The sequence below is a fragment of the Mirounga leonina genome, unplaced genomic scaffold (assembly GCF_011800145.1).
Source record: "Mirounga leonina isolate KUSES-001 unplaced genomic scaffold, KU_Mleo_1.0 Mir_201, whole genome shotgun sequence".
NCBI lineage: Eukaryota > Metazoa > Chordata > Mammalia > Carnivora > Phocidae > Mirounga > Mirounga leonina.
Window position 1 is genome coordinate 23268870 of NW_023270504.1, and position 15488 is coordinate 23284357.

At 38.8% G+C, this 15488-nt stretch overlaps 1 protein-coding gene across 5 annotated transcripts in view; it reads right to left on the minus strand.

Moving 5' to 3' along the window:
* The window catches only part of KLRG1 (killer cell lectin like receptor G1), a 43107-nt gene that overhangs the window by 25388 nt on the left and 2231 nt on the right, over window positions 1-15488 (minus strand). For 4 of the 5 annotated variants that reach the window (XM_035028286.1, XM_035028284.1, XM_035028283.1 and 1 more), the window contains exon 2: window positions 6672-6720. Coding sequence is in view for 1 of the 5 variants with exons in the window: in XM_035028282.1 (XP_034884173.1) it covers window positions 6672-6753 (82 nt within the window). In the remaining 4 variants the exon portion in view is untranslated. Of the gene's footprint in view, window positions 1-6671; window positions 6902-15488 lie in introns of those variants that run through there. The other variant, XM_035028282.1, reaches the window with a different exon arrangement.

Below are 15488 nucleotides of genomic sequence, written 5' to 3' on the forward strand. Positions count from 1 at the left end.
AATAGCTGTATAATGTACCCCCCCACCACCAACTCTACATTAAAATTTGGGATAGGATTATGTTAAATCTATAAATCAATAGAAGACCTGTTGGAATATTTGACATCTGAACATATCAAATCTTCTAATTCATGATCACAATCTCTCTCCACTTATTTATATGCACTATACAAGAATTTTAATTTCTCTAGAATTTTGGGCATCCTTGGTTATATTTATAAGTAGTTTCTTAATATTGTTGAAGCTATTTAAGTAGTATCTTTTTCTATTTTTTTTTTTAAAGATTTTATTTATTTATTTGAGACAGAGAGAATGAGAGAGAGAGAGCACATGAGAGGGGGGAGGGTCAGAGGGAGAAGCAGACTCCCTGCCGAGCAGGGAGCCCGATGCGGGACTCGATCCAGGGACTCCAGGATCATGACCTGAGCTGAAGGCAGTCACTTAACCAACTGAGCCACCCAGGCGCCCTCTTTTTCTATTTTTTTTTCCCTGTTTGTTGCTGGGATATGGAAGTGTAATGGAGTTTTATATATCATTTTGTATCTAGTAAACTTACTTAAATCTCTGAATATGATAGATTCTTTTGGATCCCCTATTTATTTGTGACTTCTAAGCTTTTCCTGGTTAGTCTAGCCAGATATCTGTATGTTGTTTTTTGCTGTTGTTGTTGGTTTATTTGGTTTTTTAAGGAACCAACTTTGTCTATTGTTGCATGTCTCTCTATTATATGCGTGTTTTCTGTTTTATTTATTTTATTTTTTTGTGGATGTGTTTTCTTATTATTAATTTCTGCTGTTAACTATATTATTTGCTTCTACTTTCTTTGTATTTTATTTCTCCTTTTTTATACATTAAAGAAGTATTCTATTTTTTAGATGGATATTTGACTCAGTAATTTTTATCCTTTCAGCTAAAAAAAGATTTATTTATTAATTTATTTTAGAAGTTGGGGTAGCAGCAGAGAGAGAGAGAAACTGAAGCAGGTTCCATGCTGAGCATGGAGCCCGACTTGGGGCTCCATCTAACACCCCCGAGATCATGACATGGGCCAAAACCAAGAGTCAGATGCTCAACCAACTGCACCACCCAGGTGCTCCATATCCTTTCAGCTTTTTTTTTTTTTTAATTTTTTTTTAGATTTTATTTATTTGAGAGAGAGAGAGACAGAGATAGTGAGAGAGAGAGCACAAGTGGGGAGGAGAGGGAGAAGCAGGCTCCCCACAGAGCAGGGAGCCCAATGTGGGACTTGATCCCAGGACCCTGGGATCATGACCTGAGCCAAAGGCAGACGCTTAACCAACTGAGCCACCCAGGCGCCCTCCTTCCGGCTTTTTAATATAAATATTTAAGACTAGAAGTTTCCTAAAAGTACAGCTTTAACTGTACCCTACATATTTGGTATTTAGGATTTTTATCATTCAGTTGAAATGTTCTAAATTTTCTTTCCAACTTCTTCTTTGAACCATAGATTATATTAAATACTAAATGTGTTAGTTTATTCCCTCTTTTTTGCTGGTTTGCTTTGTTGTTGTTTCTAGTTTCTGACTTAAGTACACTGAGGAAAGAAGATATGCCATGTATGATTTCAGTCCTTTGAAATTTGTTTAAACTTTTTTTATGCCCATTATATATTCAATTTTGCAAATGTTCCCTGTGTGTTTGAAAAAAATTATTTTGCACTTGGTGGATATGATATTCTGTATGTGTCAAAATTTAATTATGCTGTAAAATTTTTGTCTGACTTTTTTATATCAATTATGAGAAAACTTGAAGTCTCCTACAATAATTGCAGAGCTATTCATTTCTCCCTATAGTTCAGTTTTTGTGTCATGCATCTTTCCTACAGATACTCACCCATGTTTTAAGCAGACACAAAATTATACATGCAAATATAGGTATTTATATTTGAATTGTAACTTTTGTCCTTATAAATATGACCCTCTTTCTCCCAAGAAATTCTTCCAGCCTTGAAGTCTATTTTGCATGATAATCAATATAATAATTAAATAATAACTAGCTTCCTTTTAGTTAATGTTTGTGCAGTACATTTTTCCATCTTTTACTTTCACCTTGTCTGAATTATGTTAGATCTTTTTCTAATTGACAGCATATATTAGATTCTTTTTTAAAATTCAATCTGACAATCTTCATCTTTTTACAGGAGCATTTAGTTCCTTTTAGTCCATGTAGCAGCTGATATATTTGTGTTTATACCTAATCTTCTATTTTTCTTTTTGTATTATTGATCATTTATTCTTTTCCCACTACTAGTTTAGAAGCTATACATTCTGTTTATATTTTTTAATATACACTACTACAGATATCCTTAACTGATCAAAGTCCAAATTTAACCTTCTCTGGGTATTTTAGGGACCACAGAAACTTTTGCTTGATTTCTTTCTTTCTTTCTTTCCATTTATGTTATTGTCCTTGTTTATTTTAACTTTTTTTAACCATAAAGATATATTTTTTTGAGATATATTTTTTTAAAGATTTTATTTATTTGAAAGAGAGAGAGCATGAGAAGGGGGGAGGAGCAGAGGGAGAGGGACAGACTCCCCCCTGAGGAGGAAGCCTGATGAGGGGCTTGATCCCAGGACCCTGGGATCATGACCTGAGCCAAAGGCAGACGCTTAACTGATTGAGCCACCAGGTTCCCCTAGAGATTTTTTTTTAAAGATATGATATATTTCTTTATCTGACAGAAAGAGGGAACATAAGCAGGGGGAGGGGGAGAGAGAGAAGCAGGCTCCTCACTGAGCAAGGAGCCTGATGTGAGACTGGATCCCAGGACCCTGGGATCATGACCTGAGCTGAAAGCAGACGTCCAACTGACTGAGCCACCCAGGCGCCGAAATAAATTAATCTTTAAAAAAAAAAAACAACAACTTTTTTCTTTTGAAATTGTGACTTACAGTTTCACGCTTTAGTGGTGAAAATATTAATTGGTACAACCTCTTTGAAGGACAATTTGGCAACGTCTACAAAAATTGCAAAGGCATTTATCCTTTGATCCAGCAATTTCTCTTTGAGGATTTTTTCCTACAGATACTCACCCATGTGAAACCTGTCATATTTAGAAGCCAATTCATGGCAACAGTATTTTTAGGAGAAAATGTTATAGACCAGTCAAATACATTTTGATATAGCCATAAAGTGAATATGTAACTTCTAACAAAGGAATAAAGACATGGTTTTTTTTTTACAGATAGGAAGTGATTTTCAAGATATATAGTACAGGGAATTAAAAAAAAAAAGATATATAGTACAGGGAAAGAAACATTCTGCAGAACAATGTATGCTAGTATCTCTGAAAGTAGACACAAGAATCTGATAATGGTGGCTCAGTTGGTTGAGCGACTGCCTTCGGCTCAGGTCATGATCCTGGAGTCCCGGGATCGAGTCCCGCATCGGGCTCCCGACTCGGCGGGGAGCCCGCTTCTCCCTCTGACCCTCCTCCCTCTCATGCTCTCTGTCTCTCATTCTCTCTCTCTCGCAAATAAATAAAATCTTAAAAAAATAAATAAATAAAAAATAAAGTTAAAAAAAAAAAAGAATCTGATAATGTTGTTTGCCTCTGGGGAGGGGACATAAGTCCCTGAAGAAAAAAAGAGGAGGGATACTTTTTACCTTGTTTTCTTTTGCACCTTCTGTGTTTTGAACCATGTGGGGGTATTACCTATTCAAAATTTAAATAACTACATTTTAAATAAAAATAAAATAACCTACATCTCAGGAATGCTTTGTAAGCTGTCATTACTGAAAAAACAACGAGTTTAGGTTGATATATTTAAGGATGGAACACTACTTCATATTAACTATGTTACATATAAGAATGCTATTTTCCTTCATTTGGAAAATGGAAATTCTTCTTAACCCACTTTTATTTCAAAATCATAGTGGTCTCATAGTCTGACAATGTAGGAGTTATTTGTAAAGAACAAAAATGTATAAAGTAAGAATTTAAGGGCTAGTTTTGACCCTTTTTATCTGGTAATCTTTAATTTGGAAATTTGGAAATTAATTCTATTTGGGGCCTCACTTTATTACTTAAATTTTAGATAAATTACCCTGGAGACATGTGTGTATATCCATGAAGCATTCTGAACTTCTTTTTTTTAATCATTGTTGTTAAGTGAGGGAGAGGTAGAAAGAGAATCTTAAGCAGGTTCCATGCCCACCATAGAGCCCGACAGGGAGTTCAATCCCAGAACCCTGAGACCATGACCTGAGCCAAAATCAAGAGTCAAATGCCTAACCAATTGCGTCACCCAGGGCCCCCCACCCCACACTTTTTTAAAATTTATTTTAGCATTCTGAACTTCTTTTTTTTTTTTTTAAAGATTTTATTTATTTATATGACAGAGACAGAGATAGCGAGAGAGGGAACACAAGCAGGGGGAGTGGGAGAGGGAGAAGCAGACTCCCCATGGAGCAGGGAGCACGATGGGGGGCTCGATCCCAGGACCCTGGGATCATGACCTGAGCCGAAGGCAGACGCTTAACAACTGAGCCACCCAGGCACCCTAGCGTTCTGAACTTCTTAAAAGAAAGAAATTCATAGTGAGGAGTGCCTGGGTGGCTTAGTTGGTTAAGTGTCCGACTCTTGATTTCGGCTCAGGTCATGATCCAAGGGCATGGGATCAACCCCCGTGTTGGGCTCTGCGCTCAGCATGAAGTCTGTTTGTCCCTCTCCCTCTACTCCTCCCCCTTCTCATGCTCTCTTTCTCTATCTCTAAAATAAATAAATAAAATCTTTTTAAAAAGGAAAAATTTATAGTGAGTGGTATCTTTAAAATGAGAGAGTTCTGCATGATAAATATTTGGACTGATACATACAAAAACACTAGATTTCTAGTGACATAAGAAAATACATTTTCGGGGGCACCTGGGTGGCTCAGTTGGTTAAGCGACTGCCTTCGGCTCAGGTCATGATCCTGGAGTCCCGGGATCGAGTCCCACATCGGGCGCCCTGCTCAGCAGGGAGTCTGCTTCTCCCTCTGACCCTCCTCCCTCTCGTGCTCTCTCTCATTCTCTCTCTCGCCAAAAAAAAAAAAAAAAAAAGAAAATACATTTTCGGGATGCCTGGATGGCTCAGCTGGGTAAGCGTCTGCCTTTGGCTCAGGGTCCTGGGATGGAGTCCCGCATGGGGCTCCTTGCTCAGCAGCGAGCCTGCTTCTCCCTCTGCCTGCCGCTCCCCCTGCTTGTGTGCTCTCTCTCTCTGACAAATAAATAAAATCTTAAAAAAGAAAAGAAAATACATTTTCACTATAGTAAAATATTAAATGAAATAAATGATTTTAGATGTTATGCGAAATGAAAAAAAGGTATCAAAACTTAACTGCATTTTTGTAACCACAATCCAATTCAAGAAATTAAGCGAAATTTAAAATTTTTTAAAAATTTACTTTAGAAATATACATATTAAAAGCCTCTTAGTAGAGTATATATAGTACGTCGGCACAGACAGGCAAAAATAGATCAAAATAGTAACAGTAATAATCCCACGTTGTTGTAAAATTATTAGTGATTGTTTTCTTATATCTGCTTTCAGAGATTCCCTATTTTCCATAATAAACATGTAATAATTTTGTAAAGAGATTTTTAATTTAATTTTAAAGCTCCTGGTCTGTTTTCCTATTCCCAGGTAGAGTACCCTGGAAAGCTGCGGTGGAAATGAGCATACTGGCAGCAAACAAGAATGTGCAATGTGAACTGTATATAAATAAAAAATCACTTGCCTAGAAATCAAAATAATTATATTCAAGTTTCAACTTACCACCAGCTGTGTGACCTTGCACTTAAACTCTAGAATGTAGATTCCTTTGACTTAACGTTTCTATTCCTTAGAAATTGGTACAGATATAATCCGAAAGAAAGATATCTATATATAAATGAAAATATCCAATGCCATATAAATTATAGTAATGAAAATAAGTCTCAATGTCCAAGTATACTGGAATGATGTAGCAAATTATAGCAATGCTTTCAAAGAACAACACTAAAAATTATAATAATAAGACTATGTAGCAAAAAGAGAGAAAGCTGACGAAGCCGTACTAAAGAACATACTTTATGGGAGTTTATTGCCTAAGATATAAAATCAAATATTAATTTTGGCTCTTATACTATGATCTGCCTGTCTCAGAAAGTGTTCTCTCAGGGCTCCACGTAAAAATGTCTTTTTCATCCTCAAATCCCCAGAGTCACTGGGAATACTTATTTGTAGTATTCTTAATGCCTTCTTCCTATCCCTGTCACACTCTGGTGCAATACTGTGGGAGGGGAACCTAGGTAATGTGAATCAGTTTCTTTTCTGACAAACTCTTACTATTACCCATTAGCAAAGTTACTGAGGTCTTTCTCCCAATTTAATAGTCAGAAAAACAGAGGTACTTAGAATTTAAACAGCCTTAGCTTGGGTTTCATAGATGAGACCTTAGAAGTGAATAGTCAGAAAAGACTTTACCTGAGACTTAACTAAGATCAGATCCTTGACCGTATACCAGATTTTCATACCCCAAGTCTGGACTTCCAACTGAACCAAATGTATTCCTTCAAATTACCCTTGATTTTTCTGCATCCTCTCCTCCAAACTTATTCTACCTCCCACTCATCCCTTAGTCTATGGGCACTGTGCATGGTTTTGCACACTAACTTGATTAACTTACCTTTTTGCTGTGGTCTGTAGTCATTCTGGGCTTGAGGTTCAGTAGACAACTGTAACACAGAATAAATATCATTGTCAGTCATCTCCAACTAATATCATTCACATTCAGTTGAGAAAGTAAAATTACAGAAGTGTGAAGAGACACATGTCAGTGAGGAAACAGCCCAATGTCTAAACTGCAAGCAGGAAATCTGAAGGTTTTCAAGTTTTGTTTTTTTTTTTTCAAATGGTCCAGCATGATAAAAACAGAAGTAATTTTTCAGGAAATGACTCAAAATCTGGAGCTGATTAAGAAATTAATATTCTAATGAAGGGGGAAGAATGAAGGGGGGAAATTGGAGGGGGAGACGAACTATGAGAGACAATGGACTCTGAAAAACAAACTGAGGGTTCTAGAGGGGAAGGGGGTGGGAGGATGGGTTAGCCTGGTGATGGATATTAAAGAAGGCACGTTCTGCATGGAGCACTGGGTGTTATGCACAAACAATGAATCATGGAACACTACATCTAAAACTAATGATGTAATGTATGGTGATTAACATAACAATAAATAATTTAAAAAATTAATATTCTAAACTGTGATTTTTTTTTTTTTTTTGCCTCACCACTCTCTCTAGATACTCATAAAATACATATTAAATTGATTGCCATGTCACTAAGTCTATTCAGCAAGAAGTTGCTCTGAAGTCCAGCAACTTCAGTTGTGGAAACTGGAATAAAAATGACAGTGTTCTTAGTTATGAATTTATCTCAGATTTTATATTTGCTTTGTTTCCTTTTGAGAAAATAGATGCATGCCAAATGGGACCCATTTCATCATTTCTTGGAGCGTTTGGTTAAGCATATGTGACAAGAGAAATGGACTGTTGGCTGCATGTGCCTGGCATCATGAGGAAAATGAGCTATTTCCCAGATATATGTTTTGTGAATATGCTGTACCCCTCTGTTCCCCCAAATATCTTCCCGATTGTGCTCTAATCTTTACACTTGACCAGGTCAGAAATTCCATTAAATTTTCTCTCCTTTTTCTCTTCTTTTTGTATGCAAAGACAACTATAAGGGGAACAAATCAAATAAATACAATCTAAAGGGTGAATAATATATTTCTAATAGGTGAAACATTAATAAAAAGTTAAAATAAGGAAAACAGAAACAGAATTAAAACTCTACATAAGTTCAAGACAGGAAAGAGATGAAAAGCAGGGACAGCATACTAATAAGAACTAGTACAGCTCTGGGGCACCTGGCTGGCTCAGTTGGTAGAGTGTGTGACTCTTGATCTCAGGGTCACGAGTTTGAGCCCCACATTGGGCACAGAGATTACTTTAAAATAATAAAAGTTTAAATAATTAAAAAAAAAACCTAGTATAGTCCTGCTTCCCACCATGACAGAGTAAGACTGGACTTGCTCTTCAGCCAAAGAACTATATACAACAAAACACACAGGCAACTGTTTTCAGGCAGAGAGTATAGGCAGCACTGTGATCCCTGAAAGAACAGAACATGCAAAGGTGAGCACCAGTATCACCGTGGCATTACCCTACCTCGGGGCACTTTCTGGCCCAAAGCAGGAAAATGAATCCTAAACAGAGGAGGCAGAGATGCAAGTTTTGAGCTGTTTACGTGCCTGGGGTTTGCAGGGCAGGGTAACTGATGAGAGACTGCCGAGAGAGGTGTCCAAAAAATGATATAGGAATCCACCATGGTCCTTGGCTAAGAGCTAGGCTGCACAGGCAGAGGACAAGCCCCTGCCAGTCCCCACGTTGAGACGGTCTCCTGCAGGGCCAACAGCCAGTAGAGACCCGAGGTGATGCAGTGCTGATCAGCATGAACCAAGGGAAAAAAAAGTAAAGCCTGACAGAACCAAAAAGATCTACCAGTAATTTAGCTGCCTATAAGAACAAATGTTGATGCCCTTAAAAAGAAGACAACAGAAACAAAATGTGGTCTATATGTAAAATGGGATATTATTCAATCTTAAAAAGGAAGAAAATTGTGTCACTCTACAACATGGAGGAACCTTGAAGACATTATGATAAATGAAATAAGCCCATCACACACACACACAAAGACAAATACTCTATGATTCCACATACATGAGATATCTAAAGTAGTCAATTCATAGAAACAGAAAATAGAATGGTGATTGCTGGAGCTGGGGAGCGGGAGGAATGGGGAAGTTATTTAATGGTTATAGTTTCAGTGCCACAAGATGAGAAACTTCTGGAGCTCTGTTGTACAAGGTGAATATACGTGTGTGTATCAGTCTGCTTAGGCGGCCATAACAAAATACCCTAGACTGGGTAACTTAAACAACAGAAATTTATTTGCTCACAGCTGGGGACACTGGAAGTCCAAGATGAAGCAGCCTGCAGGGTTGATATCTGCTGAGAACTCCCCCATTGGGTTGCAGTGTCCTTCTCACCGTGGTTTCCCGTGGCCTTTCCTTGGTGCATGTGTACAGGAAGAGAGCGAGCAAGCAAGCTCTCTGGTGGCTCATCTTATAAGGATACTAATTCTAACAGATCAGAACCCCACCATCATGACCTATTTTAACTTTAATTATTTCCTTATGTTAGGAGTTAGTTGGACAGTTAGGTAGTCAGAGCCAGGGTCCCCAACAAGAAAATATGGAGTCAGGACAGCTAAAATGAAATAGCACTGACATCCTGTTTTGCAGCTTAGACAGGACCACACTAGCATTCTGCTTTGCAGCCTTTGCAGAAATGACTTCTCCAAAACGTCCTAAAATAAGACAATTAGGGTGCCTGGGTGGCTCAGTTGGTTAAACGACTGCCTTCGGCTCAGGTCATGATCCTGGAGTCCCTGGATCAAGTCCCGCATCGGGCTCCCTGCTCGGCAGGGAGTCTGCTTCTCCCTCTGACCCTCCCCCCTCTCATGTGCTCTCTCTCTCTCATTCTCTCTGTCTCAAATAAATAAATAAAATCTTTAAAAAAAAAAGAAAGAAAGAAATAAGACAATTAACCACAAAAGCATTTGTCAATATCACGGTCAAAGGGCAGTGAAGACATAAGCCCCCAGACGTCAGCAAAAAAAGACCATCAGCACAGAGACATTAACCTAATAGGTACACAGATACATGACCAAAGCCCTAATTGGCACAACTCAGCACACCCTGATTGCTGAAGATAGTTCTGCAAAAGAGCTCACAAAAACCCCTAAACTTAGAAACTCTGGGGGCAACGCCCTCAGGCCCCCCTCCCTCTGCGGGAGCTTTATACTTTTGCTCAACAAACTGCTTTGCTGCCCACCACTCTCCATCTGGTCTACCTCTTCATTCTTCAAAGCGGCGTGACCAAGAACCTGGGAACTAAGGAGACAAAAATCCTGTAACATTTAGAGTCCCCATCACAAAATAAAGAATAAAGCCACACTGGAGGTTAAGATTCCAACAAATGACTTTGGGGATGGAAGGGGACACAAATATTAAGTCCATAACAATATTTAACACTGCTGAACTGTACACTTAAAAACAGTTAAGATGGCTCAAGAAGAAGGAAGAAGAGGAAGAGGCCGTGGTGGCAGCATAAGAACCATAGCTTCTTGAGGAAATGACTAAATCTAGGATCAGGGCACAGAAAATCCGAGATGAGTCTGGGGCACCTTTTAGTCTTTTAGTGCTAGAAAATGAGGAAGTACTCAAAAACTAAAAAAAAAAAAAAAAAAGATGAGGGCATGTCGGAAGGACACAGGAACCAAGCTGACAAAGCTCCCAATGGCTAAAAATAAAACAATTAGAACACAAAATAAATAATAGTATTGGATTATAACTCAGGAATAAAAAAGAGCTATGAATTCATACTGATTTTTATCTGCATGCATTTATAATTAAAATTGTACATATTTATCACTCAGCCATCAAAAAGAATGAAATCTTGCCATTTGCAATGATGTGGATGGAACTGGAGGGTATCATGCTAAGCAAAATAAGTCAGAGAAAGACAAACACCATATAATTTAACTCATATGTGGAACTTAAGAAACAAAATAGACGAAGGGGAAGGGAAGGAAAAATAAACTAAGAGGAAAACAGGGAGGCAAACCATAAGAGACTCTTAATTATGGGGAACAAACTGAGGGTCGCCAGACGGGAGGTGGGTGGGGGGATGGAGTAACTGGGTGATGGGCATTAAGGAGGGTACTTGATGTAATGAGCACTGCGTGTTGTATGCAACTGATGGATCACTGAATTCTACCTCCGAAACTAATAATACACTATTATATTAAATTTTTTTTTTAAAGATTTTATTTTTTAGAGAGCGAGCGAGAGAGAAACAGCATGAGAGGGGAGAGGGTCAGAGGGAGAAGCAGGCTCCCCGCTGAGTTGGAAGCCTGATGTGGGACTCGATCCCAGGACCCTGGGATCATGACATGAGCCGAAGGCAGACGCTTAACCATCTGAGCCACCCAGGCGCCCTTAAATTTTAAAAATGTATATATTTAAAGCCTATAACGTGGCATTTTTGATACAAGAACACATTGTGAAATGATTACCACAAACTAACATATTCAATACTTCTAACAGTTACCATTTGTGTGTGTGGGTGTGTGTTCAGAACACTTGAAATCTACTCTTTTTTAAAAGATTTTATTTATTTATTAGAGAGAGAGAGCACATGCGGGGAAGCAGTCAACAGAGGGAGAGGGAGAAGCAGGCTCTCCACTGAACAGGGAGCCCAACGTGGAGCTCGATCCCAGGACCCTGGGATCATGACCTGAGCCGAAGGCAGACACTTAGCCAACTGAGCCACCCAGGCACCCCGAAATCTACTCGAATAAATTTCACATAAACATTTATTTTTTTTTTAAGTAGGCTCCTATACCCAACATGGGGCTTGAACTCACAACCCCAAGATCAAGAGTCACACACTCTGAGCCAGCCAGGCGCCCCTCAAGTATATATTATTTTTTTTTTTAAAGATTTTATTTATTTACTTGAGAGAGAGAGAGCACATGAGAGTGGGGAGGGTCAGAGGACGAAGCAGACTCCCTGCCGAGCAGGGAGCCCGATGCGGGACTCGATCCCAGGACTCCAGGATCATGACCTGAGCCGAAGGCAGTCGCTTAACCAACTGAGCCACCCAGGCGCCCCAAGTATATATTATTTTTTAATAGCTTTATTGAGGTCCAGTTAACACATATGCATGCATCAATGAAACCATCACTACAATCAAGAAAATAAACGTATCTGTCACCCCCGAAAGTTTACTTATATACTCTGTACTACTGCCCTTCTGCCCCTCCTTTCTCTAGGCATCCACTGATCTGCCTTTTATCACCGTAGATCAGTTTGTATCTTTCCCAAGTTTTTTTTTTTTTTTTAAGATTTTATTTATTTGGGGCGCCTGGGTGGCTCAGTTGGTTAAGCGACTGCCTTCGGCTCAGGTCATGATCCTGGAGTCCCGGGATCGAGTCCCGCATCGGGCTCCCTGCTCGGCAGGGAGTCTGCTTCTCCCTCTGACCCTCCTCCCTCTCATACTCTCTGTCTCTCATTCTCTGTCTCAAATAAATAAATAAAATCTTTAAAAAAAAAAAAAAAAGCTTCATGCTCAGATGACTTCAGTAGCATATTCTATCAAACTTCAAAGAATAAATAACACAATTCCTTCAGAAAATAGAAAATGAAAATATACTCTCCAACTTTTTTTAGGCAGCCATCATGACTCTGATACAAAACTGACAAAGAACTACAAGAAAAAAAAATTAGGGACGCCTGAGTGGCTCAGTGGGTTAAGCGTCTGCCTTTGGCTCAGGTCATGATCCTGGAGTCCTGGGATTGAGCCCTGAGCCCCAAATCGCATCGGGCTCCTTGCTCAGCAGGGAGCCTGCTTCTCCCTCTGCCTGCAGCTCCCCCTGCTTGTGCTCTCCCATGCTCTCTCTCTCTCTCTCCCTGACAAATAAATAAATAAAATTAAAAAAAAAAATTAGACTCCAACATTAATGAATATAGACATCAAGATCTTTGAAAAAGATCAGCAAATCAGAATCAGAAAAATGTAAGAGACAATTCATCATTACAAAGTGTGGTTTATCCCAGGAGTGAAGCAAGGATGTCTAATTTTATCATTTCTATGCAACACTGTAATGAAAATACTAGACAGGACTAGAAAGGGACATGAGGAAATATTCTTGGGTGATGAAAATCTACTAAAACTTGATTACAGGGTAGTTACAGTTATGATGCATTGTTAAGATTCATTGAATTGTATACTTAAGGGTCACGTATTTCATTATTTATAAATTTTACCTCATCAAAAAAAAATGAAACTTTAAACAAATACTGAACTCTAATTAGTAGGCTTGCTTTACACAATGGTATGGTTTATCAGTTATAAATCTACTTCCTGTGTTTTCTTATGTGTGAACAAATGTATAAATATATTGAGTATAATGGGAGCCTGGTTTCTCACTCTTGAAAAAATATATAGATTTCCTAACTCTGCTGAGAGGCACTAAAGCAGTGACCCAAAAGTAGCAACAAACACACCTTGTAATCAGACCTTGGTTTCTCAACACCACTCTTCACTAAAAGGACCAAGACTCCCTTGGAGAAATGACTGATTCTAGGGTAATTAAAATACAAGATAAACATGGAACATAGTAAAGAATTTGCTCAAAAAATGATGGGGACATGTCAAAATGACAAAGGGAGGCTCCCACTGGCAGTTCAACATCAACCCACAGCCTCCAGCAATTTATCTGTTTCCTCATCAGTGGGCTGCATGTTCCTGTGGCAGAACTCTCTTCACAGGTCTGAATCTCTACCTTGCGGCTGGGGAAGGGAGCACTTCCTTCAAGTTTCTAAGGTACTTCCTTGCTAACTCTTCTTCAGCCCAGAGGTGGTAGCTGCATTTTGTAGTTATTATTTCTGTGTAACTTCTGTATAACATAGAGTCCTTGTTTACCCCCTCTTAGTACTTATTTTTTACTAGAAAACAAGTCTATATTAAATTTTTCCTTAAAATCACTGGTGTGGTATCTGTCTTCTAATTGGATCCTGACTGATACAAGGACACATCACTTCTCTTTTAGTCCTATCAAAATACCTAAATATAACCATGAGGAAGTATCAGACAAACCCAAAATGAGAGACATTCTACAAATTAAGTGACCTGTACTTTTCAAAATTTCAAGGACAAACAAGATAAAGAAAAATGACAACTGCAATGTGTGACTCCTGCTTGGCTTCTGTGGTTGGGGAATGGGAAATAATTATAAAGCATATTTACTGGGACGATTAATGAAATCTGTATATGGACCATGGATTAGGTAATTAATATTCTACCAATGTTACAGTTTCTAATTGTCATGATTATACTGTGGTAAGGTAAGAGAATGTCTTTATTCTTGGGAAATACAAATATACTTAACAGTAGTGGGCAACTTTCAAATTGTTCAAAATAAACTAGTGCGTGAGTGCGTGTGTGTGTGTGTGTGTGTACGTACAGGAAGAGGGGAGACTAATAAAGCAAATGGGGCAACTTGTAAACCACTGGCAAATCCAGGTAAAGTGAATACAAGAGTTCTTTTTACTATTCTTGCATCTATTCTAAAAATGTTAAATTATATTAAAATTGAAAGTTACCAAAAACAAAAAATATATTTAGTCCTTGAAATATGTTAAACATCTTAAAAGGAAAGCATCAATAAAAATTCAAAACTGGGGCGCCTGGGTGGCTGTCGTTAAGCGTCTGCCTTCGGCTCAGGGCATGATCCCAGGGTCCTGGAATCGAGTCCCACATCGGGCTCCCTGCTCGGCAGGAAGCCTGCTTCTCCCTCTCCCATTCCCCCTGCTTGTGTTCCTGCTCTCGCTATCTCTCTCTGTCAAATCAAATAAATAAAATCTTTAAAAAAATAAAAATTCAAAACTGAAATCGGTTCAAGATAGCAAACTAAATACATGCATAACAGGATTAAGAAACTACCAAACAAATTTCAAAAGATCCCTGAGCAGATCAGAAATTGTAAACAGGTAGGATTTGATAGTGAAACCAGAGCAAAACCTGTAACACAAAACTCATACAGAAGGAAGCTGCTGAGAGGTTTAAAAAGCCATTCCCAACCAAGCTCCCAGCTCAGAGTTAACAAAAAAAGCAGATCCGGGAAAATTATCAAAGCAACGAACTGAAGGAAAAATTCAGGATACAGTAGTCTGCTCTACCCACAGTTTCACTTTCTATAATTTCAGTTACTCAAGGTCAACCACATCCTGGAAGCAGATGATCCTCTTCCTGACTTATCTGTCAATAGCAACCTAACGTTAAATCACAATACCTATGTCCTTCACCTCACTTCGTTTCATCATGTGGGCATATCATCCCACACCATCACAAGAAGAAGGGTGAGTACAGCACAGTTAGATATTTTGACAGCAACCATATTCACATGTTGTTATAGTTGTTCTATTTTATTATCATTGTTGTTAATCTTACTGTGCCTCACTTATAAATTAAGCTTTATCATAGGTTATGTGTAAGAAAAATATATAGTATATATAGAGTTCAGTACTATTCGTGGTTTCTTTTTTTTTTTTTTTTAAAGATTAGTTATTTATTTGACAGCTAGAGAGGGAACACAAGCAGGGGGAGCGGGAGAGGGAGAAGCAGGCTCCTGGCCTAGCAGGGGGCCCGATGCGGGGCTCAATCCCAGGACCCTGGGATCAGGACCTGAGCCGAAGGCAGACGCTTAACGACTGAGCCACCCAGGCGCCCCCTGTTCATGGTTTCTAAGGGTCTTGGAATATATCCCCCATGAACGAAAGGGGGGGAGACTAGATCTTTCAAGCACCTTCCCCTCC